This window comes from Engystomops pustulosus, chromosome 11, assembly GCF_040894005.1.
Source record: "Engystomops pustulosus chromosome 11, aEngPut4.maternal, whole genome shotgun sequence".
NCBI classification, from domain to species: Eukaryota; Metazoa; Chordata; class Amphibia; order Anura; family Leptodactylidae; genus Engystomops; species Engystomops pustulosus.
In genome coordinates, this window is record NC_092421.1 from 30405099 (window position 1) to 30432513 (window position 27415).

The 27415-nt window shown below is 42.6% G+C and overlaps 1 protein-coding gene across 7 annotated transcripts; it reads left to right on the forward strand.

Moving 5' to 3' along the window:
• ANAPC16 (anaphase promoting complex subunit 16) lies at window positions 1-26777 on the forward strand. 7 transcript variants are annotated; one of them, XM_072130810.1, is made up of 6 exons: window positions 1-141; window positions 9207-9358; window positions 13819-13887; window positions 16649-16723; window positions 19396-19521; window positions 25514-26777. In XM_072130810.1, the coding sequence occupies exons 2-6, from the start codon at window positions 9217-9219 to the stop codon at window positions 25555-25557; spliced, it is 456 nt and encodes a 151-aa protein (XP_071986911.1). In that variant the 5' UTR covers window positions 1-141; window positions 9207-9216; the 3' UTR covers window positions 25558-26777. The 7 variants fall into 7 exon arrangements, with proteins under 7 accessions (XP_071986911.1, XP_071986910.1, XP_071986914.1 ...); XM_072130809.1 differs by lacking the exon at window positions 1-141 and adding an exon at window positions 6917-7073; XM_072130812.1 differs by lacking the exon at window positions 1-141 and adding an exon at window positions 6918-7073 and having other exon boundaries at window positions 19411-19521.
• The last annotated feature ends 638 nt before the right edge of the window (window positions 26778-27415 follow it).

A 27415-nucleotide genomic window follows, 5' to 3' on the forward strand; every position in this document is an offset into this window, starting at 1 on the left:
TCAGGAAGGATAAACGCTACAATCCGTGAGGAACTCCTGACGTCATCTCACCACGTGACCGGAAGCAGAGGCGGGCCCTGGCGGAGAAATCCGTTATACGGGAAGAGAAGCTTCTGCCTGTTCATTGCATATAACAGGACGGTGTGTGAGGCGCAGGGACATGGAGATAGCCAGAGCTGTCACTGCTATCATCATATGTGTCAGACTGTTATATAACATTGGTTGTTCTGCATAGAAATGCTGGAGAGACAGGCAAGGGGCCGGCTTCAAACTATATACAGGGAGGCAGGGTGGCTATATACTGGGGGGCAGGGGGCTGGCTGACTATATACTTGGGGCAAAGGGGACTGGATATATACAGTTGGGTATATGATGGCTGGCTATACACTGGGAGGAAAGCAGACTGGCTGGCTATATACTTGTGGGAGGAAGGGGGATGGTTGTATCCTGGGGTGAAGGGTACTGGCTGGCTATATACTGGGGAAAGTAGACTGGCTGTCTCATTACAAGGGCCTGGATAGCTATATAATGGGGGAGGGGAATAATTGGCTATATACTGGTGGGTATAGAATTCCTGGCTATACACTGAGAGGAAAGAGTACTGGCTGGATATATACTGGGGAGGAGGGCACTGGCTAGCTATATTCGGGGGCAGGCGAATATACTGTGGGAGAAATGAGACTGGCTGGCAGTATACTGGGGGTGAAGGGTACTGGCTGGCTATATACTGCGGTGGAAAGGGACAGGCTGGCTATATACTACAGTGGAAAGGGATGGGCTGGCTATATACTGTGGTGGAAAGGGACGGACTGGCTATGAAATGGGGTGGAAGGGGACTAGCTTACTATATACCGGGGGAGAAGAGGGCTGGCTAGGTGTATACTTGGGCAGAAGGGGAGTGGCTGGCTATATACTGGGGGGGGGGGGGGCTGGCTTGCTTTATAATGGAGCTGACTAGTTTTTTTTATACTGGGGGTGGGGACTAGCTGTCTATATAGTGGAGGGAAGAAGACTAGATAGCTATATACTGTGTAAAGACTGTGACCAATGCATTTCCCACCCTAGGCTTATACTCAAGTCAATGGGTTTTCCCAGTTGTTTGTGTTAAAATTCATTATCTCAGCTTTTACTTGGGTAAGCTTATACTCCAGTATATAGGGTACTTAAAATAGAGTCCTGTGTGAGCTGAAGCATTGTCCTTAGCTTGTACTGAAACTTAAAGCCCTAACTGTAAAGCTACAGTGATCTTACCAAATTATTATAAGTGATTCCCCCTTTGAAAACAAACAGAATGATGACTACTTTGTGCTGCTCACACTTTCCTTTACAAAGTTATAGCATTTTCTGTTCTAAAAGTGTTTGACAAAAATCTTTCTCAATAGAGGTGACATGGGCAGAGACTAATGTCTGTCTGTCTGTGCCCTCAGGCAGAGGCAAGTTAGCTTGCCCATAAATCCCATGATGCCTTGTATATTAAATCCATTTAGTTTCCCACAAGTAAATCCACTGAACACTGCACATACAGGATGTATATAGTGACAGTCTGGCAGCTTCCATCACCTGAAGGAGCAGGGGACATGTACCGTGCACATACAGGATGTATATGGTGACAGCCTCGCAGCTCCCATCACATGGAGGAGCAGGGAACATGTACAGTACATACAGGATGTATATGGTGACAGTCTCGCAGCTCCCATCACATGGAGGAGCAGGGAACATGTACAGTACAAGTAAATGTAAGGTTATGCACCTGGGGGCTAATAATCCACATGCAACATGTCCTTGGGGGAGTAAATCTAGGATTATTGAGAAGAACCTGGGGGTACTAGTAGATCATACATTGAATAACAGCATGCAATATCAATCAGCTGCCTCTAAAGCCAGCAAGGTCTTGTATTAAAAGTGGTCTGGACTCTCGGGATAGGAATGTAATATTACCACTGTACAAGGCATTGGTTCGGCCTCATCTGGAATATGCCGTCTGGTTCTGGGCACCAGTCCATTTGAAGGATGCCCTGGAGCTGGAGAGGGTTCAACGTAGAGCCACAAAAATGATGGATAGTGTTTGGAGGGACTTAGTTATGAGGAAAGATTAAAACAACTAGATTTATTTAGTCTGGAAAAGAGACGACTACGAGGGGACATGATTAATTTATATATATATATATATGAATGGTCCATACAAAAAATATGGTGAAAAGTTTTTCCAGATTAGTATCAAAACAAACGATAAGGGGGCACTGTCTCCGTCTGGAGAAAACAAGGTTTTACTATGCGACAGGGCAGTTTTACTATGAGAACTGTCAATCTGTGGAATAGCCTGCCTCAGGTGCTGGTTACAGCAGGGACAGCAGAGAGCTTCAAGAAGGGTCTAGATGCCTTTTTACACCTAAATAACATTGATGGTTATGTTATATAGAATTGTTTCCCCTAAATCTCTTCCTCATCCAATCCCTTCATTGGTTGAACTTGATGGACATGTGTCTTTTGTTTTCAAACGTACAAACTATGACACTATGATTGTGTGCTGGCCAAAATGCAACTGAGACCATGTTGGATTTGCAATCTGCCTATTGTTAAGTGACCCCTTGTATCATATTTCACTCTGATAAAAGGTCTCATGGACCTACCACAGGACCTATCTGGACTGTATCACTCTGACCTGTGCTAGGTCCGGCCTATTGCTAGGTCTTGGTGTAAGCCAATAGAAATGTTAACACTATCCCTTTTGCCATTATCCTAGTGACCACCCCCACCAGTAATACCTGGGCATCCATTACCTGACAATACAGTGCTTACTGGATACTGAGGTGATGGAGGTATTTAGGCAGATTACTTATCTGACCGCCTGCCTTGGGGTATACCTCACACTTTGCATATTACCTACGGACCTACGTAGCATTGTAATGTATGGGCTCGAGGACACTGCCATATACAATATAGAAAAATGCGGATTCTTCTTCCGCAGAAATGAATGACTGTCACTTATTCTTGCAGATGCTGCTTATATCAGAAAGAAGCCAAGTGTGGCTTATGTAACTCCTGCAGCCATTCCGCAGGTGTGCAGCTACCCTGTCTGCGCCATCTTCATCCAGCACATGCGCAGATGTGGAAGATTCTGTTGTTTGCGTTTGCACATGTAATACATTCTTTCACTGCCAGCAGTGAGACATCACTCCCCTCTCCTCTATACATCTACCTGCAGTCACAGATCATTCCCCTCTCCTCTATACATCTATGTGCAGTCACACATCACTCCCCTCTCCTCTATACATCTACGTGCAGTCACACATCACTCCCCTCTCCTCTATACATCTATGTGCAGTCACACATCACTCCCCTCTCCTCTATACATCTACGTGCAGTCACACATCACTCCCCTCTTCAATATACATATACCTGCAGTCACACATCACTCCCCTCTTCTCTATACATATACCTGCAGTCACACATCACTCCCCTCTTCTCTATACATATACCTGCAGTCACACATCACTCCCCTCTTCTCTATACATATACCTGCAGTCACACATCACTCCCCTCTTCTCTATACATCTACCTGCAGTCACAGATCACTCCCCTCTCCTCTATACATCTACCTGCAGTCACAGATCACTCCCCTCTCCTCTATACATCTACCTGCAGTCACACATCACTCCCCTCTCCTCTGTACATATACCTGCAGTCATAGATCACTCCCCTCTCCTCTATACATCTACCTGCAGTCACACATCACTCCCCTCTTCTCTATACATATACCTGCAGTCAGACATCACTCCCCTCTCCTCTATACATCTACCTGCAGTCATAGATCACTCCCCTCTCCTCTATACATCTACGTGCAGTCACACATCACTCCCCTCTCCTCTATACATCTACGTGCAGTCACACATCACTCCTCTCTTCAATATACATATACCTGCAGTCACACATCACTCCCCTCTCCTCTATACATCTACCTGCAGTCACATATCACTCCCCTCTCCTCTATACATCTACGTGCAGTCACACATCACTCCCCTCTCCTCTATACATCTACGTGCAGTCACACATCACTCCTCTCTTCAATATACATATACCTGCAGTCACACATCACTCCCCTCTCCTCTATACATCTACCTGCAGTCACAGATCACTCCCCTCTCCTCTATACATCTACCTGCAGTCACAGATCACTCCCCTCTCCTCTATACATCTACCTGCAGTCACATATCACTCCCCTCTCCTCTATACACCTACATGCAGTCACACATCACTCCCATCTCCTCTATACATCTACCTGCAGTCACATATCACTCCCCTCTCCTCTATACACCTACGTGCAGTCACACATCACTCCCCTCTCCTCTATACATCTACATGCAGTCACACATCACTCCCCTCTCCTCTATACACCTACCTGCAGTCACACATCACTCCCCTCTCCTCTATACACCTACATGCAGTCACACATCACTCCCCTCTCCTCTATACACCTACATGCAGACATCACTCCCATCTCCTCTATACATCTACATGCAGTCACACATCACTCCCCTCTCCTCTATACACCTACCTGCAGTCACACATCACTCCCCTCTCCTCTATACACCTACATGCAGTCACACATCACTCCCCTCTCCTCTATACACCTACATGCAGACATCACTCCCATCTCCTCTATACACCTACCTGCAGTCACACATCACTCCCCTCTCCTCTATACATCTACCTGCAGTCACACATCACTCCCCTCTCCTCTATACATCTACCTGCAGTCACACATCACTCCCCTCTCCTCTATACACCTACCTGCAGTCACACATCACTCCCCTCTCCTCTATACATCTATATGCAGTCACACATCACTCCCCTCTTCTCTATACATATAACTGCAGTCACACATCACTCCCCTCTCCTCTATACATCTATATGCAGTCACACATCACTCCCCTCTCCTCTATACACCTGCATGCAGTCACACATCACTCCCCTCTCCTCTATACATCTACATGCAGTCACACATCACTCCCCTCTTCTCTATACACCTACATGCAGTCACACATCACTCCTCTCTTCAATATACATATACCTGCAGTCACAGATCACTCCCCTCTCCTCTATACATCTACATGCAGTCACACATCACTCCCCTCTTCTCTATACACCTACATGCAGTCACACATCACTCCCCTCTCCTCTATACATCTATATGCAGTCACACATCACTCCCCTCTTCTCTATACATATACCTGCAGTCACAGATCACTCCCCTCTCCTCTATACATCTACATGCAGTCACACATCACTCCCCTCTCCTCTATACATCTACCTGCAGTCACACATCACTCCCCTCTCCTCTATACACCTACATGCAGTCACACATCACTCCCATCTCCTCTATACATCTACCTGCAGTCACATATCACTCCCCTCTCCTCTATACACCTACGTGCAGTCACACATCACTCCCCTCTCCTCTATACATCTACATGCAGTCACACATCACTCCCCTCTCCTCTATACACCTACCTGCAGTCACACATCACTCCCCTCTCCTCTATACACCTACATGCAGTCACACATCACTCCCCTCTCCTCTATACACCTACATGCAGACATCACTCCCATCTCCTCTATACATCTACATGCAGTCACACATCACTCCCCTCTCCTCTATACACCTACCTGCAGTCACACATCACTCCCCTCTCCTCTATACACCTACATGCAGTCACACATCACTCCCCTCTCCTCTATACACCTACATGCAGACATCACTCCCATCTCCTCTATACACCTACCTGCAGTCACACATCACTCCCCTCTCCTCTATACATCTACCTGCAGTCACACATCACTCCCCTCTCCTCTATACACCTACCTGCAGTCACACATCACTCCCCTCTCCTCTATACATCTATATGCAGTCACACATCACTCCCCTCTTCTCTATACATATAACTGCAGTCACACATCACTCCCCTCTCCTCTATACATCTATATGCAGTCACACATCACTCCCCTCTCCTCTATACACCTGCATGCAGTCACACATCACTCCCCTCTCCTCTATACATCTACATGCAGTCACACATCACTCCCCTCTTCTCTATACACCTACATGCAGTCACACATCACTCCTCTCTTCAATATACATATACCTGCAGTCACACATCACTCCCCTCTCCTCTATACATCTACCTGCAGTCACAGATCACTCCCCTCTCCTCTATACATCTACATGCAGTCACACATCACTCCCCTCTTCTCTATACACCTACATGCAGTCACACATCACTCCCCTCTCCTCTATACATCTATATGCAGTCACACATCACTCCCCTCTTCTCTATACATATACCTGCAGTCACAGATCACTCCCCTCTCCTCTATACATCTACATGCAGTCACACATCACTCCCCTCTCCTCTATACATCTACCTGCAGTCACACATCACTCCCCTCTCCTCTATACACCTACATGCAGTCACACATCACTCCCCTCTCCTCTATACACCTACATGCAGTCACACATCACTCCCCTCTCCTCTATACATCTACATGCAGTCACACATCACTCCCCTCTTCTCTATACACCTACCTGCAGTCACAGATCACTCCCCTCTACTCTGTACATCTACATGCAGTCACACATCACTCCCCTCTTCTCTATACACCTACATGCAGTCACATATCACTCCCCTCTCCTCTATACATCTACATGCAGTCACACATCACTCCCCTCTTCTCTATACATCTACGTGCAGTCACAGATCACTCCCCTCTCCTCTATACATCTACATGCAGTCACACATCACTCCCCTCTTCTCTATACACCTACCTGCAGTTACACATCACTCCCCTCTCCTCTGTACATCTACATGCAGTCACACATCACTCCCCTCTTCTCTATACACCTACATGCAGTCACACATCACAATCTTCCTTACTTCCTGCACTGTGCAGAGACCGTGTATTAAGCCACACCCCTTTCCAGGGAGGCCCCGCCCCTTCCCATGACGTCATACCTACCGGGGGTACCTCCATTGTAGACGCTTCCTTGGCGGCCGCTGTAGATACCAGGGCTGGCGGTATGTGCGGGGACTGTGCGCTGCTCCTGGGTTATACACGTCCTGGTTACCATCAGAGGTGGCCATGCTCTCTGCCAGGCACAATAACTGCACGAGGGCTCAGCCAGGCCTTAGAGCGCTGTTCACACTGACGTTTTATATATGACTTATTTCTGATAAATCAGTGCAGGGAGCCAGTGATCGTTAACGGATGCGATTGCTAATGGCAGCCACCTAGCAATCTGCATGTCTTACTATCCTCATCTGCTGACAGGTTAGAGACAGCATATAACTCTCCAGCCTTTTACATATGATATATGTATTTAGCATTTTATGTAAATATCCAGTATAGTCTGAGATGTCCTGAATAGGTGCTTTGCTTCTGCTTTCGGAAGGTAATACATGGCAATAGGGGCGACGCACCTCCTGCGCAATGTACAGAATGAAAATCTACATCAATAATTCATTTGTAGAAATCCCATGCACTTTTCCAATATTGCTTGTTGTAGTTGGGCCCAGTTTTGTACTTTACTTGCCTGTGTCTCCCTGATCCAAAAGATGCAATTGGTTCTGTAAAGTCGTGTTCACACATTGCTGTTGGATTGTATTTTGGAACATGTCAAGCTCTTTTGGGGGGAGTTTCTTCCAATGCGCTTTATATGCATTTCAAACCACAATGGGGCAGATTTACTTACCCGGTCCATTCGCGATCCAGCGGCGCGTTCTTTGCGGAGGATTCGGGTCTTCAGGCGATTCACTAAGGTAGTTCCCCCGACGTCCACCAGGTATCGCTGCTGCGCTGAAGTTCGTCGGAGTGCACTGGAGTTCATCGTCCTATGCTGGGTGCAGGTAAGCGCGTGTTAAGCGACACTTTTTTTTTTTTTAATGTGGCGGTTTTTCCAAATCCGTCGGGTTTTCTTACGGTTACGCCCCCCATTTCCGTTGCGTGCATGCCGGCACCGATGCGCCACAATCCGATCGCATGCGCCAAAATCCTGGGGCAATTCAGGGAAAATGGTTGCAATTAGGACATTTTCGGATACACCCGTCGGAAAAACGTGATTCGGGCCCTTAGTAAATGACTCCCAATATATTGTGAACATACCATGAGATTTCCTAGTGTCGAGTGATGTCATTTGTAAGCTCTTACAAGCCAGGAACTGAAAATGTCCTTTCGAGAATTTCCTCTTTCATGTGATATTTTGCTAATTTACCTAAAAAGATCTACAAAGTCACATGAAAATAAGCAAAGAAGAGTCATATTTAACCTGTGATGAGTGCAGTTGCGGATGCAGGGGTACTGCCTTTCACACGTCCCTTCTTTCTGTTTTATGATACCTAAATACTTGTTGTATTAAAGATAAGGATCTCATCTTATACAACAGTCTACTGGTTCCTTGAGCTATAGGTAAAGATCCGATTCCCGCCTTTTTTTCTTTCACGGTCTGTATCAAGGGTTCTGTAACTCACGGAACCATAAGCCTGATGTGTTTTTAAAGATGAGTTTCTTATGCTTCGATGTCATTTTAAAGGAAACCTACCACTTTCAAATTGTTCTTCCAAGCATCACATACCGTGCACCAGCTCAGGGTGACCTGGTGCCGGAGCATATCTTCGTTATTTCCATTAACCGCTGTATTGCTATTAAACACTTTTTTAATCTTTATATTTGAAGGAGCTTTGGCGCACGGTGATATGCGCTTGGCCCACCATGCGCGCGTGACGTCACCGGCACTTCCTATTCAGGCGCATGCACGGTCGTGCGCATAGTGCACCGAGCACGTACCACCGGTTGATATATTTTGTACAAAATGTCACGGAAAAACAAACTCAAACACTTGGGTAATTTAAAGCCTTCTAAAGTTGTTACCAGATAAAGTGACACATGCTGGTTTTGAAAAATAGGACTTGGTCATCAAGACACAAATGAGCTTGGTCACTAAGGGGTTAAAGAAGCACATGGCAGAACTGTAAAAAAATTGACCTGACATTCAGGCGCCATCGGTCACAAAGGGGTTAAATTACTAAGGTCTTTAATATTGCAAGGACTATTAGTTAGGTATTTTGGATGTTTTAGAGGTTGCACAGTTACACTACCTCCGTGGAAGCTGTAGCAGAACAATTCTTACCTCTCGCTATTTTCTCCTCTTGTAGACACTTTATCATGGCTGCCTCATCTTCGTCTTCTTCGGCCGGCGGTGTGAGCGGCAGCTCTGTAACAGCGTCCGGCTTTAGTGTCTCAGATTTGACTCCACCAAGAAAAGCACTTTTCACTTGTCCAAAAGCAGCCGGAGAGATGCTGGAAGGTAAACTATGCTCCTAAGTGGGATGTTAGATGTTTTATGGTTTCCTTATTATGTTATGACTGGTACCAATGATAACTTTTAAGCAGATCTTATATACAGTACAGACCAAAAGTTTGGACACTTCTTCTCATTCATAGAGTATTCTGTAGTTTCATGACTATAAAAGTTGTAGATTCACACTGAACGCATCAAAACTATGAATTAACACGTGGAATTATATACCTACCAAAAAATTATAAAACAACTGAAAATGTCTTATATTCTAGGTTCCTTTTGCTTTGATTACTGCTTTGCACACTCTTGGCATTCTCTTGATGAAGAGGTAGTCACCAGAAAAGGTTTTCCATGGCGGCCTCACTTGGAGGATAATAAATAATAATAATTCTTTATTTATATAGCGCACACAGATTGCGCAGCGCTGCACAGGCATGTCAAATTGGGCCCTGTCCCCATGGGGCTCACAATCTAAACAACCTAACAGTATGTTTTGAAGTGTGGGAGGAAACCGGAGTACCAGGAGGAAACCCACGCAAACACGGGGAGAACATACAAACTCTTTGCAGATGTTGACCTGGGTGGGATTCGAACCCAGGACCCCAGTGCTGCAAGGCAGAAGTGCTACTCACTCAGCCACCGTGTGATGACCCCTTGACCTCTGTAGGGACATCCACACTCCAGTGCCTTCCTGTCCCTTCCCCAGGCAGGGAGTAGAGAAGGTCTCTCCTCGCCTCCACCAAGTAGGACAGTGAGGGGGAATGTGTATTGGGGACGAGAGTTACACTCTTACCCATCCGGTCGAGGCAGAAATCGGCACAAGAATCCCCTTCCTTGCCTTCCGAGGAGGACCGGGAGTTCCGACTCTGTCCGCAACACCCGGAATATCCCTATCCAGAGAATTTTAAAACCGTTTATCGTTTGACGAAGAAGAAACAAAAATAAGGAACTCATTTCCTAAAGTGGACGCCAGGTCACTAAAATAGCTAAAAAGGACCTCCCGTTTGAGGATGTAATACAGTTGAAAGATCCCATGGATCGAAAAGCGGATAGTTTATTAAAGAAGACTTGGGAGTCGGCTATATGAAATCTTAAATCTAATATTGCGACAACTTCCGTAGCGGGCACCCTTTTTTCCTGGTTATCAGAACTGGAAACCACATTAAGGACGGAAAGTAAGTAAGATTCGATGCAAAGGAAGGGGCCCTATCAAATTCCACCAGAAGAACCCCTTTGTGTGGAGATTTTAGATCTAAACCTAAACTCTGTGGACTTCCATTGCAAAGAGAATATCTTTTTTGGGCCTGAGCTGGACACCATCCTGGAAAAAGTGGTGGATAGAAAAAAGGGCTTCCCAGAAGCCAAGACAACCCAGAAAAAACAGCCTTTTCGAGATTATAAGGCAAAGAAGTTTCCATATAGAGGAAAAGAAAGCAGGGGAAATGGAGTTACCCCAAAGGAGGCAGAGGGAGAGTTTTCCTCCTTAGCTATAGTAATGCCACTCCATCCCTCAGGAAATTACACCAGAGTGGGGGAAGATTTATGAAATTCACCAACAATGGACAAGAATTACACAAAATCCTTGGATTCAAACATTGTTGGAAGATGGTAAACCAAAACAATATGCGTAGTGACCTTTGGTAACAATGTGCCAAAAAGGTTGCAACTAACCTATATCTATGTGGAAAAGGTTGTGCCAGGGAACTCTAAGTCATCCCCATACATTAAATATATAAACCAAACGACAGAATAATAGAGGAATAAAATGAAGACTGAAATTGGGTATTAAGAAGGTGAATATATAAACTTTATTGATTACAATGTGTATTTTAAAAACTTGTATAAATAAAAGGATGGCTACAGGAGAGGCAGAAGTTTACATAGACCAGGACATATAATATACAGGAGGTAAGTAATATACAGTAAGGGGCATGCTGATATCAAAATCAGTGGTGAGTTACAGCATTGTATGTGCCCATACGGTTGACAGCAGTACCACTAAAACACCATGGTAACTGATATAGTCCATGGAAGTATACAATGTAGATGGCTGTGAACCGAAAGCCTGTGATCATAGTTACCTGGTCGGCAGAAATTCCCCCTTTGTTGGAAGATGATTTCAGGATAGAATTAACATTATTTCCTCCCAGAAATTTCACCCTCACCAAACAGCCATCGACAGAACTTACACTTCAACTGTGGCAAAAAATTCAAAAGTTATTGAAGCTGGAGGTCATCATCCCGGTTCCAGTAGCAGAAACAAAGAAAAGGCTTTGCTCTCCATTGTTCCTGTTAAAGAAGCCGAATAGTTCATTCCGGATGATTTGAAACTTAAATTTAAATTGTATGTTCTGTACAGAAAATTCAAGATGAAGACAGTGGGGGTCATTTACTAAGGGCCCGATTCGCGTTTTCCAGACGTGTTACCCAAATATTTCCGATTTGCGACGATTTCCCCTTTATTGCCCCGGGATTTTGGTGCACGCGATCGGATTGTGGCGTATCGGTGCCGTCGTGCATGCGACGGAAATCGAGGGGGCGTGGCTGAACGAAAACCCAACGGATTCGGAAAAACCGCCGCATTTAAAAAAAGAAAAGTGTTGCGGAGCTTGCACTTACCTTCACTAGGAATAGGCCGGTTAACTTGAGTGCGTTCCGATGCTTTTCAGCGCAGTAGCGCCACCTGGTGGACGTCGGAACTGCCTTAATGAATCCCGGCCGGACCCGAATCCACCACAGAGAACGCGCCGCTGGATTGCGAATGGCCCGGGTAAGTAAATCTGCCCCAGCAAGTTCAGCAATCACTCAGATACATCCAGAGGCTTACATGTGTACAATCTATCTTCAAGATGCTTACTTCCATGTGCCTATATACGAGTCATCTCTGAGGTTCCACAGGTTTGCAGTATACTCTCCAGCGGGAGAAGTGATGCACTACCAATACAGAGCTCTTCCAGAGAGAGTAAATTAAGAAGCTAATTTATCGACTTTATGCAGTATGTGTTTCCTAACGTGTATGACTCTAATGCAGTGTGGATTGTTATATAAAAATTGAAAAACTGAGAAATCGAAAGTAAAAGAATTTTTTTGTATTATACTTTTCACTAAAGGATATGAAAAACGAATTGCTTGCATGTTGATTTTCTTTTTGGCTCAGAACTCTGAATCCATGCAATGCTTATAGAAGTAAACTTTCACATATACCCAATACTTGAATTGAATCACACGAGGACGGCACCAGGAAAAGAAGACCAAGTGTCCCCTCTGCTGCGGAGGATACGTTCATCCGAGTCACCAGCCTCAGAAATCGCAGGTTAAAAGCAGCTCAGATTAGAGACCAGGTCAATGTCACACAGAGGTCTAGCAGCAGACACAAAAACTGATAAGAGGAGACTGTGTGCAGCAGCCTTCATGGTAACATAGCTGCTAAGGACAGGCAATGAGCAGAATAGAACACAAGGAATAGACATTAGACCAGTGGAAATCTGTGATTTGGTCTGATGACTCAAAATTTGAGATCTTTGGTTCCAACCACTGTGTCTTTGTGCGACGCAGAAAAGGTGAACAAATATACTCTACATGCCTAGTTCCCACCGTGAAACATTGAGGAGGAGGTGTGATGGCCTGGGGGTGCTTTGCTGATGACACTGTTGGGGATTTATTCAAAATTTTAAGGTATACTGAACCAGCATGGTTACCACAGCATCTTGCAGTGGTGGCTATTCCATCCGGTTTGCTTTCTGTTGGACCATTTATTTTTCAACAGGAAAATTGCCCCAAATGCACCTCCAGGCTGTGTAAGAGCTATTTGACCAAGAAGGAGTGTGATGGGGTGATACACCAGATGACCTGGCCTCCACAATCTCTAGACCTGAACCCAATTGAGATGGTTTGGGGTGAGCTGGACCGCAGAGTGTAAGCAAAAGGGCAACAAGTGCTAAGTCTCTCTGGGAACTCCTTCAAGACTGTTGGAAGACCATTTCAGGTGACTACCTCTTGATGCTCATCAAGAGCATGCCAAGAATGTGCAAAGCAGCAATCGAAGCCAAAGGTGGCTACTTTGAAGAACCTAGAATACAAGACATATTTTCAGTTGTCTCACACTTTTTTGTTAGGCATATAATTCCACATGTGTTCATTCATAGTTTTGATGCCTTCACACTGAATCTACAATTTTTATAGTCATGAAAATACAGAAAACTCTTTGAATAAGAAGGTCTGTCCAAACTTTTGGTCTGTTCTGTATAAGGGGTATTTTGGGTTCCTAATGTTGATGGCCATCATTAGACCATTAGTAGCAGATAAGGGGAGGGTAATGGGCTTAGTCAAACTTGGCAGCTCTATCAGAAATATCTCACTAGCCATGCATGTATTCCAGGGAGATAAGTGGCCAGCAGAAACTTCTGGTGGCGCTGATCTCCTGGGGAGAAGAGTATATCTGATTTGCGTATTCCTTGTTCCCCTAGCTTTAGAGCCCATACAGTTATTCCTGCCACCCGTTCAACAAGGAGGGCACATTGGAGAAGCACACAATGGTATTTGCATTTTGTTACACTACTTAAATCCCAAAAGTTTATTTGTAACGAAGGATTGCTGTGATTCATGAAGGTCCCTTCTGTTCTCCATCCACCTAGAACTGCTCATATCTCTGACGCAGCATATAAATTCCAGCTCTAATCCAATTGTCTGCAGAGCACTGGTAGAGTAACACCAATTATTGATCACTAGGGGGCACTAGAGACTTGTATATGATGATATTAGGTTGTGTAGAGAAAATAAGGTGGACATTGCCATAGTGTAGCAGAGTTTTATCGAATTGGGTGATGAAGTTTTTCCCATTCCTGTCAAGCTATTTTTCTTGTGTTTAAACTAAAAGTGCATTGTTGGGAATGGAGAAATATGTTTTCACTTAGCAAAGGGTCTCTTTAAAGATATCCTATGTGTACTACACTCCATAGATACAAGACAGGCGATTTTTATGTCTCCTGATATGATGATGCTCTGCAGCCTCTAGACATTGCATACAAAGAAATATGCAACATGTTGGGCACGTGTCACACTGTGTCATGCAGGAGAGCATTGAAAGAATAAAAAAAAGTTTCTCCTCTTATGTAAATACCCTGGTGTACAGCAATATGCTTAGTATCATGTGCGCAGGTCTTGGAATCTGACATGCCTTTCTATAGTGTATCTAGCTGCTGCTTCATCTGTCATTGTAGCAGGGGCTGGCACCTCTCTGGTCACTATGTTACAGGCAGGCTCAGGGCGCTTGACCAGTCCATGTAGTGTAAGGCTGAGCAGACACTTACGTTCAGCTGGTTATGTTCCCAGTTCTGTTATTAAGGGGACTCGGTCACCAGATTTTATTCCATTAAGCTACTGGGTATGATTTCCCTTTTCTTGAATTCTTCCTGTATTAGAAATCTTGCCGATTTATCTACGAAAATAAAATAAACTTGATTCCAGTCTCGCGTGAATATAAGCAGAGGAGTCACTTTTTAGAGGGTGCAGTGGGAGTATGACTTAAGATTCTCCTCTTTTGTTCTACAGGACCTAGAAACAGACTGGTGGTTCTGGGAGATGCAGAATCTGAGATATAGACAGATACAGAGATGGTTGCAAGTGTAAAGTACAGAAATAGATTCATTTCAAACCAATTTCTTTAACTGCCTGTATCATCCTTTTCGATCACAAGCCTGAAAGATGAGATTCTTTATTGTTAATATTATGCCAAAAGCATGTTCCTAGGTAGTGTAGAACCGAAAATAGGGGCATCTGAAGTAACCCTGGCGATGTAACCTCTACAAGTGAGAAAATATGACTCTTCTCATTTTTTTCATGATTTTGCAGGTGAGATTTCACATAAGAGGATATTTGAGAAAGAACGTTTCAAAGCTGCCTGAGGGGAATGGTAAAATCTGCAGCCCCTTTACATAGTTAATGATAAAATATAATATATTGATAATGGAAATGTAACAAAAGTTAATGTTCCGTATTTTGAAGTCAATGGACAACTGAAGGTGAATGGAAAGTGGACCTTCCATTTTTAGTTTGTTATATTCTCCTGCTGCTCACAGGCAAGCTTGGTCCAAAGACCTTGTTTCAAGCACTTTCGAGGATTTTCTAAGCCTAACCTCAATTCGGCATAATAAGGGTGCACACACACGTCCGCACTTGCTGCACTGAGTGCATCTAGCTCACAGCCCACACTTCTCAGTACTAGTGCAGTCTGTACTATGTGCATAGTGCAGAAGCTTAATCAAATGTTGTGCACAGTCTTCATTAATCTGGTGCCCCCTGCACTGCTCTGGAAGTGTGCAGTTAATCCTATTCCTGCCTTAATTTGAGGCACCGCCACTCAGTTTGGTGGGGTGAGCAGCGCACACCCCCTCCCTCTCCATCCAGCTTGCAGCCATCTGCATGTAGCCTCACAGTCCGGTGCAGTAACTGGAAGTTCGGACTGTAAAGTGAGACTGGGTTTGGTATGGTATCACTACCATACACTTAGCATTGGCCAGATCCCTCCTTCTCGACAATCTGTGTTCAATATGAATAAATCCATTTATTTCAGACTTTTGAAACCGTGAACGACCTGTCTGTATGGAGGTTTGCATAGGGGTCTGTCTTATCACACTCTGTAAATATTGGCTGCTATTTGTGAGATTGTAGAAGTTTTGTTTGTGGCCTTGAGTCCTTCGTACCAAGCAGAGGATAACTAGCCATTTTGTGACATTTAGTTTGGCAGATATGTCAAAACGAGAGCACAGTAAATCTAAAGCAGTTGCCTATAGACTCCTTTCCAAAGGCTTTTAACAACCATCAAATACAATATTTATAGTGTATTCACAACATCTGAAATGGGTTACTGACAGGAGTTATGCTATACCTTTTTTTTTTTTTTTTTTTTGTGCATCCAACTATAAACTATAGTGTAATGTTACTTTTGACAAGTTTTACTGCAAAACAAAGTTTAGTTCCAGTGGTCCAATCATACTATGTCTTGTTGACGTTACCGGTTGGGTCAGAAGTGTTGGCTAGATCTCTATAGAGTTCCCATGACTCGTCAGTTTTTTGTTGTTGTTTTTTAAAGGCTATTTTCAACTTATTTGGGACATCCTGACATTGTTCTATCATACAAGTATTTAAAAATGTGCTCACATAGCTTTCTTATATGAATGAAGTTGGTTCTGATACCTGCACAGTACAATGGCACAGTCCACGCATTGTTTTCTCACTGCAGTCGGTATAACAGTAAGTAACAATGTTACTAAGTCTTTTCTATTCTCTTGTTTGTAGATGGCTCGGAGAGATTCCTGTGTGAATCTGTGTTCAGTTATCAAGTTGCGTCAACGCTGAAGCAGGTGAAACATGGTAAGTAGTGAATACAAATTGTGTCTATTATCTATTCATGTATGTGTGTGTGTATCATTAGGGCCCCCTGTAAAGAAAGTTGTTTTCAACCAGAAAAGTCAATATGGCCGCAGAAAGTAATAAATCACCTTTTATATTATAGTAACATAGTTTATACGGTTGAAAAAAGACACATGGCCAGCAAGTTCAACCAAGGAAGGAATGGGAATATGAGGAACAGGATCATCTTCAGAGTCATGTATGGAATACAATGTACCAGAAGAAAAATATAGTTTCCCCCACCATCCTACCATATGTTAGAGCAGTACAGGACAGTGATCTGGCACTATACTACAGGGAGGTGCTGCTAGAAAGTCAATCACTGCTTGCTCTTCAGTAATACAGGGTTTTTAGCAGCGTGCATCCAGTCAATCACATGTGTCACGGGGTGTGGGCCGTCTATGGCAATGTTTAACTGTGACTAGAAATGCACAGAGCGTTTATACAAAATTCCCAAACCTCTTTGCCCTATTCTCTTAAAGGACATATGCCACCAAAATTCACCATGATAAATCAGGGATACTTACACATAGATCCAGGCACCTTTTCTGTGGTAATCTTCTTATATTTGTTATCCGTGCTAAAATCAACTTTTTAAATAATGCTAATGAGCCTAAGGGGCTATGGGGCATTTTACAAGAGCCCACCGTGCTGTAGTTTCACAGGCTGTTACACTGTCTCCCCTTCCCCTCTGCTTCCCTAGTACTTCTATCAGTCTAACAGCCTGTAAAGCTGCAGCACGGAGAAGCTCAGGTAATGCTTCCAGGATGCCTTCAGGCATTTTAAAAGATGATTTTAGAACGAAGGAGGCCTTGGATCTCAAATATAAGAAGATTACCGCAGTCACAGTGCCTGGATCTATGTAAGTGTCCCTGGCTTATCCATGCTTGATTGTGACGGCAGATTTCTTGAAGATCAGCACAGATTATCAGGACCACCCGAAGAGAAACATGAAAGCTAAATGTTTAGCTTGCTACCATGTTTCTTTACAAACGCAGGTGATTGATGGGGACACCCTTGTCATCTGTTTTGGGACCCTATCACCATGAAGCATTAGGAGCTCATTCTCATAAGACTTAAAGTCATTGATTGAAAATCGGATAACCTGAAGTGCCCAGCTGATATGTATGAGCGAAGGTCTTACCCTTTTACCATAATTGCAGATTTTGAATTTTCTTCAGAATTTTATGGACTATTTAAGGCACATAAATCACTCCACAGGCTTACACCTAAGGACTCACTACAAAAGGAGACCCAGAAATCAACTCTGTTTATACTCCTTTTATTTCTTGTCCCTTGAGGGCAGCATGTTTTAACACCTATCCCTAATAGCTACAATTAAATGGGAGGAGGGCAGATCTGGTCTAACAACAAATGGTTGTATAGCTTTGTTCTTTTATACCCAGGGCAATGGATATAAGTTGTCTCCACCTGAGTAAAGAGTTGAGGGGCCTTTCACATGGTACAATTTTCTGGCCGACTCCCAGGATTGTAAGGACCAGAAGACGAATAATACGGTCAATCCAACTAGGACTAGTCTTGGGTCAAAATCCCAGGCGTCCTGGGATTGAAGCTGATGATGGACAATATTTGCATGGATTTAATTTCCGCTCTTCGTGTCTGGAGAAGTTTTTTGTACAGGTTCCATTTATTTTATGAGGGGTTCAATTATATTATAAATTATCCCTATGTGAGTGAGATCTCTGTACTACAAACAGATTACATTCTCTCTTAATAAATGTTCCTACGAAGGTTAGAAGCAAATGACCATGGTCAACCCATAAATCCCAGAACTAGATTACACGGACCACCAACCGTACAGAGGGTGGGACTTAGATCATCATAGTGATATGATACAAGGAGTCCCTTCTTCCCTGCAAAACGGCAGTGCTAAGCTGTAATCAGGAATCTACCTAATAAGGTAGATCCCATGGTAAGTTTCTGCCATAACATAACAATACCTATCATTTAATAAAGCGTAACCCCTTAGATTTGTAATTTTTATGTTTATGTAAATTGGCATTTGAGGCTTCTGGGGCGTGTGGATTAATGTTCACATCTGTATTAACTTGTTATTCTGTTGTGTTTTGGGGATTTGGATGTACACATGATATGTGTGCTACTACTTAACACTGTATAGTCTATTATGTCTACACATTCCACCCTAAAAGTGCTAATACAAAAATGTTTAGAAAAAATAGTCTGTTGTAATTGGTAACTTTTAAAACTATTCCCTCAAAAAAAAATGTCTTGATCATATCATCCTTAAGGTGTCTACACACATTTGCATGTCTGATCCTTTTTTACTTGAAAATTGAAAAACTTGAAAATGTATCATCCAAACAACCTACAGAAGATAAATGAGTGCATTTAGACCCTCCAATATTACTTGTGCTCCACATATCTTGACAAAAAATGGTCCGTGCAGAATCGTTTAACTTTTTTACCTGCTCAGACGGTTTGTCACCAGCTTAAAACCTCATAAATGCCACTGTGTACACAGATGAGATTATCTATTTATAGTGGTACACAATGTGGTACATTATGATCTGCTGCAGTGATGGGCTGAAGTTATGGAGCAACCTTGATGGTCAGGGAGGGATCTTGTTCTAATTGCAGTAACATTTGTTTAGGTCTAATCTTTTCAGATCAACAAGTGTCCCGAATGGAGAAGTTGGCTGGATTAGTGGAGGAATTGGAAGCAGACGAGTGGAGATACACACCGATCGAGCAACTCCTGGGCTTTACACCTTCTTCAGGTAGAAAGCAACCTGCAGCACACCCCTGGAGCCTGATGACCCCATCGAAATAAAATGTTAATTTGCATGAGGTCTGAGGTGTTACTAATAAGGCTCCACATCAAATATCATGTAACCAATTATTCTTAAATTAGTAGTTTAATATATTGGCCTGTGTAAAGATAGGCCTGCATTTTTTTAAAGCCAACTACACAGAAACACTATAAAGACTGTGTTTACTTGATGCATGCAGTACAAGAACCATGCTTACTAATTCGGTTAGAACTTGTCACCTATTAACTCATTAAACTAGCAGCCCCTTAGGTAGGGTATAAAATATCCTTTATAGCATTTCCTTTCATGTGATAGAAAACTCGTCTTTTGTCAAAGAAGAATCGGGTTCAGTGGCTTGGAGGGTGAGCATCACTTTAGACACCTATATCTTGGGTTCTATAGCAGCTGGAACCATGATTCTAGCAAAAGGGTATTCTCTCTTTTAAACTGCATAAGGATTGTGGTTATCTGAGCTACCGTTAAATATCCCATTGTATCTATCTACAGCTTGAATTCTAAACTAGGGATGTAATTGTATCTGGTTCTGTAGCTGAAGCTGCTATACAACCCAGGTTATAGGTGTCTAATGTGATGCTCCCCCCCCCCCTCCCCCCAGCCTTTGAGCCTGATTTTTCGCTGGCTAAAGATGTCCATTTTCTACTCATTTCACATATAGGTAAACATTTCCTATACTACATGAGGGGGTGAGTAGATTAGTGGGGTAAAATCTGGTGTAAGTTTCCCTTAAAGTACCCAAGCCAAGCGAGCCCTCTCCACGCACCGGGACCCGACGCACGCCGTACTAGTCCAGGTCCAGTGAGAGATGGGTAAAGGTGTACAGAGAATTTTTTGTTTTATAACAGAAGAATTATCATTTGTTCAAACCCACCTTCGCTTAGTAGTAAAGGGCATTTCCCCTGATGGCGCACAACACGCTGGATGTACTAAGAGGTTTCTAGGTGGACACTGAATGTCTACCCCATGTCCTTCCTGGTGTGTAATTCTGCTGTAACATTCAATGCTGGTACAGAGTATAGTAAATGTGCCAGTCTGGGGCACCCCAGCCCACCTTTCTCTTTGCCCTCTCCTGCCTTGCACCATTAATTGCAACTTTTTCATGCCTTATATGCCATAAACCAGCAGCATACAGTGCATGATAAATATCCCTCCTACACACAAATATTTATTGATATTCTGTGGTCTTTTGGTGTGCACCATGCCTGCAGTTTTGCCCATAAAAAGCTTTTTTAAAGCGGAGATCAAAGAATACAAAAGTGTCAGAGGCAAACGGAAAACACCATTAAAGGAAAACTACCATCAAAATCCACCATGGTGAACCAGGGACACTTACTCATAGATCCAGGCACCGTGATTGTGGTCATCTTCTTAGATTTGTTATCCATGGCCTCATTCCTTACAAAACAATTTGTAAAATTATGCTAACAAGCAATAAGGGCTCCGGAGGTGTTACCAGAGCCCCTCGGTGCTCTAGCTTCATAGGCTATAAGTTGAATTTAGAAGGAAGGAGGCCATGGATAACAAACCTAAGAAGATTACAACAGTCACGGTGCTTGGGTCGATTAGTAAGGTTCATGGTTTATCATGATGGATTTTGATGGTGGTGGGTTTCTTTTAAGGATGTTTTGTGCAGGGTAGTACTTGGTTTGGAGCATTGAATGTGATAAATGTTAACCCTTTCCCGCATGATGACTAGCATATGGCCTGAGCCATCTCCTTCAGGGCAGGTGTCTGCTATATTACACAACAGGCAGCTGCTGTATGGAGATGGTGTGGCGGCTTGACATTGCAGGGAAATCTGCACATTACAGCCAGCGTGTGATTTTTGCATCTTCATGTGCCAGGAAAACCGATCTGAGCCATCTATAGGCAATGGAATTTAACTGGTTTTGCACCAAAATTTGGCTCCTTTTTACACCAAAAACCTGTTGTGAATGGATAAGTGAGCGTACTGAGGGCTGTAGTGTAAAAAAGGTACCAAGACTAGTGATCAGCCTAGGGGTCTATCAGTTGGTAGGCTGTATACACCCCACGTGATGTCCTCTCCTCCTCTTTTGCTTGCAGGCTCATGGGTTTCGGTATATTTTTATAAATATAGACCTTTTTTCCTGGCCACAAAACCATATGTATTTATAGTCAATGAGGAAGACTCATTCTGAAATAGATTATCTCCTCGTGCTTTCTAATTTTGGAAATAATTCCACAACAGAAGGACTGACTAGAAAGGTTACAGAGGCATCTGCCTGTAGGAGGTGGTTAAAACTTAAGATTATCATTGGTGGTGGAAATGTTTTTTTTTTTTTTTGGTATTCAATATATATCTGTTCAATTCTCAATTTATTTGCTCATTAAAAATAGAAGTTTAATTTAACGCTTAAAGGAATTCTACCATCAAAATGATCAAGGGTCACCTACTCAGATGCAGGCACCATGACAGCTGGTAATCTTCTTGCATTTATCCATGGCCTACTTCCTTCTAAAATCCACTTTTAAAATTATGCTGTGGCAGGGGTGTTACCAGAGACCCTCAGTGCACTGAATTCACAGGCTGAGACTGTCTCCCTTTTCCCCATGTACCTTTTTAGAACCTCCCCACTATCTGCTGTAATATCACACATTGAAGGGGGGAACGCTCCTGCACAGTGTAACAGCCTGTGAATCAAGGTAATGCCCTCAGAGCCTTTCTGGCTCATTAGCATAACGTTAAGTTTATTTTAGGGAGGCCCCTAGCTATGCCCCCAACAAGATATTGATACAGTTAGAGCTGCTTTGAGAATCTAAGTTACATGTCCTCTTATACATATTGAATCCCAACATGGACCTCTAGTGATTTCCACCTGCTAAGGAAGAGTGGCTTGTTTTGTCCCTTTTGGGTGTTTTAATAATAATAATAATTCTTATTTTGGTTTGAAAAAGTATTGATAGCTTTTGCACTTTTTTTGTGTTTTTTTTTTTTTAAATCTTTTTCTTTTATTCTCTTTATTCACTTACAGCTGTTTATAACTATAGCTATAACTACAGCTTTCCAATATCTCAGGGATTTGTTAGAGAACATTAGGGAACAAACAATATCATGTAGGGGGATTTTTTTGTTTCACCGGGAACAGGGACGTTGGTCAGAAAAGATGGATGGAGCTAATGGAGCAATCCTGAATGGCATTTCTGAATTCACAGCATAGCGGCACCATGGGTGAATAGTTGCTCCTCCAGCCATCCCCAGACCATGACTAGTTTCCTTTCCAGTCATGTTCTTGGACTAAAGCCCCCACAATCTTTTTTTTTTTCCAGCTATGGGGGGCAAAAATTAGATATTAGTTTCACACCTCAACATAAATGCATAATTTCCTTTCTTTTTAAATTCTTCATGTAACAAGCCCCACAAGAGAAAAGATTATCTGGTGAAGACATTGATTATCCACCTCCAATTCTTTTTCTTTTGTGTTGGTCAGAAATGTTAGTGCACATAGTTTAGGGTTAGGAGAGTGCACAGATTGCATGCAGTAATAGAATAAGTAAAGTGACCTGTAACAATGCCTCTATGTGCAGGACGTGACAGGATGCTCCCGTGTAGAATGTATTATTTTCTTATCCCTCGAATAAATGCTTGTTCTCACATGGAGAAAGCGAGGAACTTCCTTCGTTTCCCACACAGTTTAAAGGGAAAGTGTCACTAGGAAATAATGTTATGGCAAACACCTTTTTCAGAATTTTTTTCTTCAGAATAGATTTTTTTTTAATTCTTCTAATTTTTAATCTATATAGTTTATAGTATCAGGGGTACCCTCCAAATAGTGCCTTATTTTCTATAGCCCATTCCTCATAATACCCCATTTTCAGGGAAACCCTCCCTATAGTGCCTGGTTTTCTGTAGCCCCTCCACAGGGACCACTGCTATCGGGGATTACTTTGCAGCAGTCGCCTCATGTACTTCACAAACAAAATACATTGCATCATGATTGAAAATAGAAAACGGATGAGTTTTAAAGGGGTTTTCCCCATGAACAATCCAAGGGTTAGGGCCTAACTTGCTAATCAATGAGAGATTCAGTGCAGAGATCCCCACAGATCGTGAAAATGAAGGGGCCCGTCGGACGCCTCGATGCTCCATCAGACTAATGGAGCAGATGACAGCGCATGACCCTTCTGCTGCATTTATCTCCCACGGACCCCTTGTTTCCGCGATCTGTGGGGGTCTCGGCACAGTGACCGCCATTGATCAGCAAGTTAGGCCCCATCCCGTGATAAAACCCGTTAAACATAAGAGGGAATGCTAGAACAGGCGTTTCGCACCTTAGGGGGCTTGTAGTTTAGTGGGTAACTGCTGAGGACAGGTTCCCTTTAATAAACAACAGATCCATTTCTTGGAAATCTTTTAATAAATTATTTAGCTTCACATATAGTGTGTGTATATACAGTGAGATATATTATATGAGAGAGGTAATATAGGCTTGCCGGGAACTACTTTAATGAGAAATATTTTATGATGGCCACGCAGGACAATGTCAAAGATCTAGGCACATCACACGTCTACATACAGTATAGAGAGCTCCTATTGTCACCGTAGTATGATTTACATTGATGTCAGTAATAGACATAGGCTCAGAGCCATCACAATGGGACCTTGCTGTGTACCAGCAGAAAATGATCAGCCACAGCTCAACTTATACACAAGTGGCCTGTGATCCTTTCGTTACACTCCTGTGTAATAGCATTGGCATTTGTCCTGTAGCATTTCACTAGATGATGGCATCCCACCTCCTCCGCAGTGTGTAATTGTTAGCTACAGGTTGTCTCCCACGTCCTTATTCATGTGAGAATAGCAGATGCTATCGCTTGCCAGCCTAGAAATGGAGCATATGACGTATTGTGTTATTTCGCTTAAAGCTTACAGCAATTTTGCCTTGATTTCTTTTTTTTTTTAAGGATCATTTTTATTTAGATTTCATTTAAAATTATTTTTTATTTTTTTATGTCTAACATTTAGCAAAAGTATATATAGTTGTAGTTTTGTGGAATAAAGTGCAAAAAAAGTGGAAACATTGGTAAATAAGAACAAAATATATAAAAGCAAATGGTCTCGGCTTGGTGTACTGCACATTCATTTAAATTCATAGGTTTCTTGGGTTATACAAAACATGTTCAACAAATCAGATGCAGATAAAACGAGGTCAAATAACCTTCTCCAGATGTCTGCAAAGGCGATTCAATAGTAACAGTCAATAAAATACAGAAGTCCAATGAGCCGATCTCTCTCTGTGCGGTTCTTGTGCATTACAGAAGTAAATTTAGCAATATGATGAATACTGTGTCGCTCATTGTTTTTCTGTGAACATTGATATTGTATGTCTTTTACTGAATATTCTGAAAGACACATAAGTGGAGGCTTTCTCCCCTGTATATTGAAAGCTGTGGTGATTTGCGTTTCTTATCTCTGTATTTACCGGGTGCAGGTATTCGGGTTAAAGGGAGTTTCTGCCACCACTGCCAAGCATCATAATCTGCTGGAAACATGTTGAAGAGAAATGAACTGTGATTTCAAAACTACCACTATTGTTTCTGTCCATTGTGATGTATTAGAGAAATTCTCATTTTAATCCATATGCTAATAAGACAGTTGAAGCACCTGCCAGCCCATGCCCCATTATACAGAAGAACACACTACGTGCAGTTTGCCTCACTAATAATAAATGTGGGCCAATGTTTTACTTCTTTGTAAAGAACTTGCAGGAGCTCTTCTTGGAGATGTCTTGTCTTGCCAGACACCCTAGAGGTTGTTTGCAGGTTGTCATCTCAGCTTTCACCTGTTAAATAGGATTAGGAGCCACATTTCCTGTTCTATACTCATTGCCTTTTGTTGCATCCATGACTGAAAACACGTCCCCTCGTTATGTAGTATATTCCTTTCAGATTGTAATGCTTTTTGTTTTCTCTTCCTCCTAAGTTCCATCAACCCTCATACAAAAGAGGAGCCAAGTGCACAACTGAAAAGAAGACAATTGTGTCAAAAATTGGACAGGGGATGCGGATTCTTCTTCCTGTTTCTCCATTAAAATATCTGTTTCGTTTGTGCTGCAGTGACTGGGTGTTTTTTGTTCATCCTGATGAAGGTGCCATCTCCATTCTGAAAATGACACTTAATATGAATGATAGAAATTGTTTCTTGTAAAAAGCCCCTAACTTTGCAAAAAGCTTTCCAATTTTACATATTTATGATGTGTCCACAGGTTGTGCACCACTCTCCATTCTGCCAGGCTGTGAGATGGTGGATACGAGGACCACCGTTCTGACGAGAGGCATGGATTCCAGATGTCATCCGTCTGCTATGTACGGGTTGTACCAAAAACAATCTGATTAGTGAGGGTCCAACTGCTGGAACCCCCACGATCACAAGAACAGACCCCCTCCAATCCAAAGAATGGGGGGCCCATTCTGACTAATTGGTGGAGCCTCAGGTCCAGCATGCATCTTGCTGCTCCATTCAATACTATGGGAACTTGCTTAACACAGCACTCAGTTCTCACCAGAACAACTATAGACAGTGAATGGGAGTGCTGTGGTAGGCAATTTCCAACACTCTTATAATATTAAATGGAGTGGTAGGATGAATCCTTTGATCTGCCCATACCCCCTTCAATGAGAGGGGGACCCCCTGCAGTCAATATTTGACCAATCAGATTGTTATATTGTAAAATGAAAACTTGGTACAACCCCTTTTAAAGAACATAATCTATAGATATTTAGGTCATAAGTACATGAGATGGGAAAACTAGTTTAATATATAGCTTCGGGGCACATAGGTTATATGTTTGTAATCTGTATATTTAGTGCTTTTTTTAACCCTCTGGAGTATCAAACTGAGTCTGTATGATATTTGAAAAGCATTTTGTATGACCTATTGTTATGACGGCAGTGTAGAGTAAGAAGGTAAATTACCTCCATTGATTTATTACAGCATGGCAGGATGCAATACAAGTATGGCGCCCTCTAGTGGCCGTAGAGTGTATGGTTTCAAAATAAAAGTTTTTGTACCTTTGTTGAACTGGATACTGCCTGCAGAGGTGGCGATATCCAAGAACAAGTCAAGTTAAATTATTTTAGAATTCTGCTGCTGCTTTGTCTTTATAAATGCCTCTATAAACCCCGCTTCTTATCTTTTGCACCTCTTGTTAAATCGAAATTTAATAAAGATACCCAAGCAATCTTTATTTTTTTTTTCTTTTCCCTGCTCAATCATGGGGACAGAAATGTTCAAAACAAGCCACTACTTTGTGGACTTCAACAGCACCTGATGGGATCCTGTGATTCTAGTATCTGTCAATTTACTGGACAAAATATCTTTTATGTTTACATTTTATATACCTGTGGACGGATGTAAAGTATTGTATCCATCCCTATCCTCTGCCCCGCATACGCTTATGGAACAATTGCAAGGGGGTAGGGGTAAGCCGAACCCAGAATACATTGGGGTTGGGAAACTCGCCTCTACTTCCAACATGTGATGTTAATGCAAAAAAATTATATATGGGCAGTAAAACAAAAAAAAGTTCACTATGAACATCTACACCACCAAATCATGGTTTTAAAGAGGTATTCCAATTCCATCTATTTGCACAGAAAATGGGTCTTTTAAAGGTCTTTTAAAGCGGTGGTCTGTATTATGGGTTAAAAAAGTCTTTTATGGAGGGGGGCCTTTTTGGAGAGTTTTAATGTTACCCATTTTCAGTTTCACCACCTTGCATGAACACCACTCATTCTCGGAAATATTCTTTAAAAAAATTATAATTTTTTTTTTTTTAATTAACCTTTATAACATTACATTTATTTTCTAATGCTTGTATAGCAC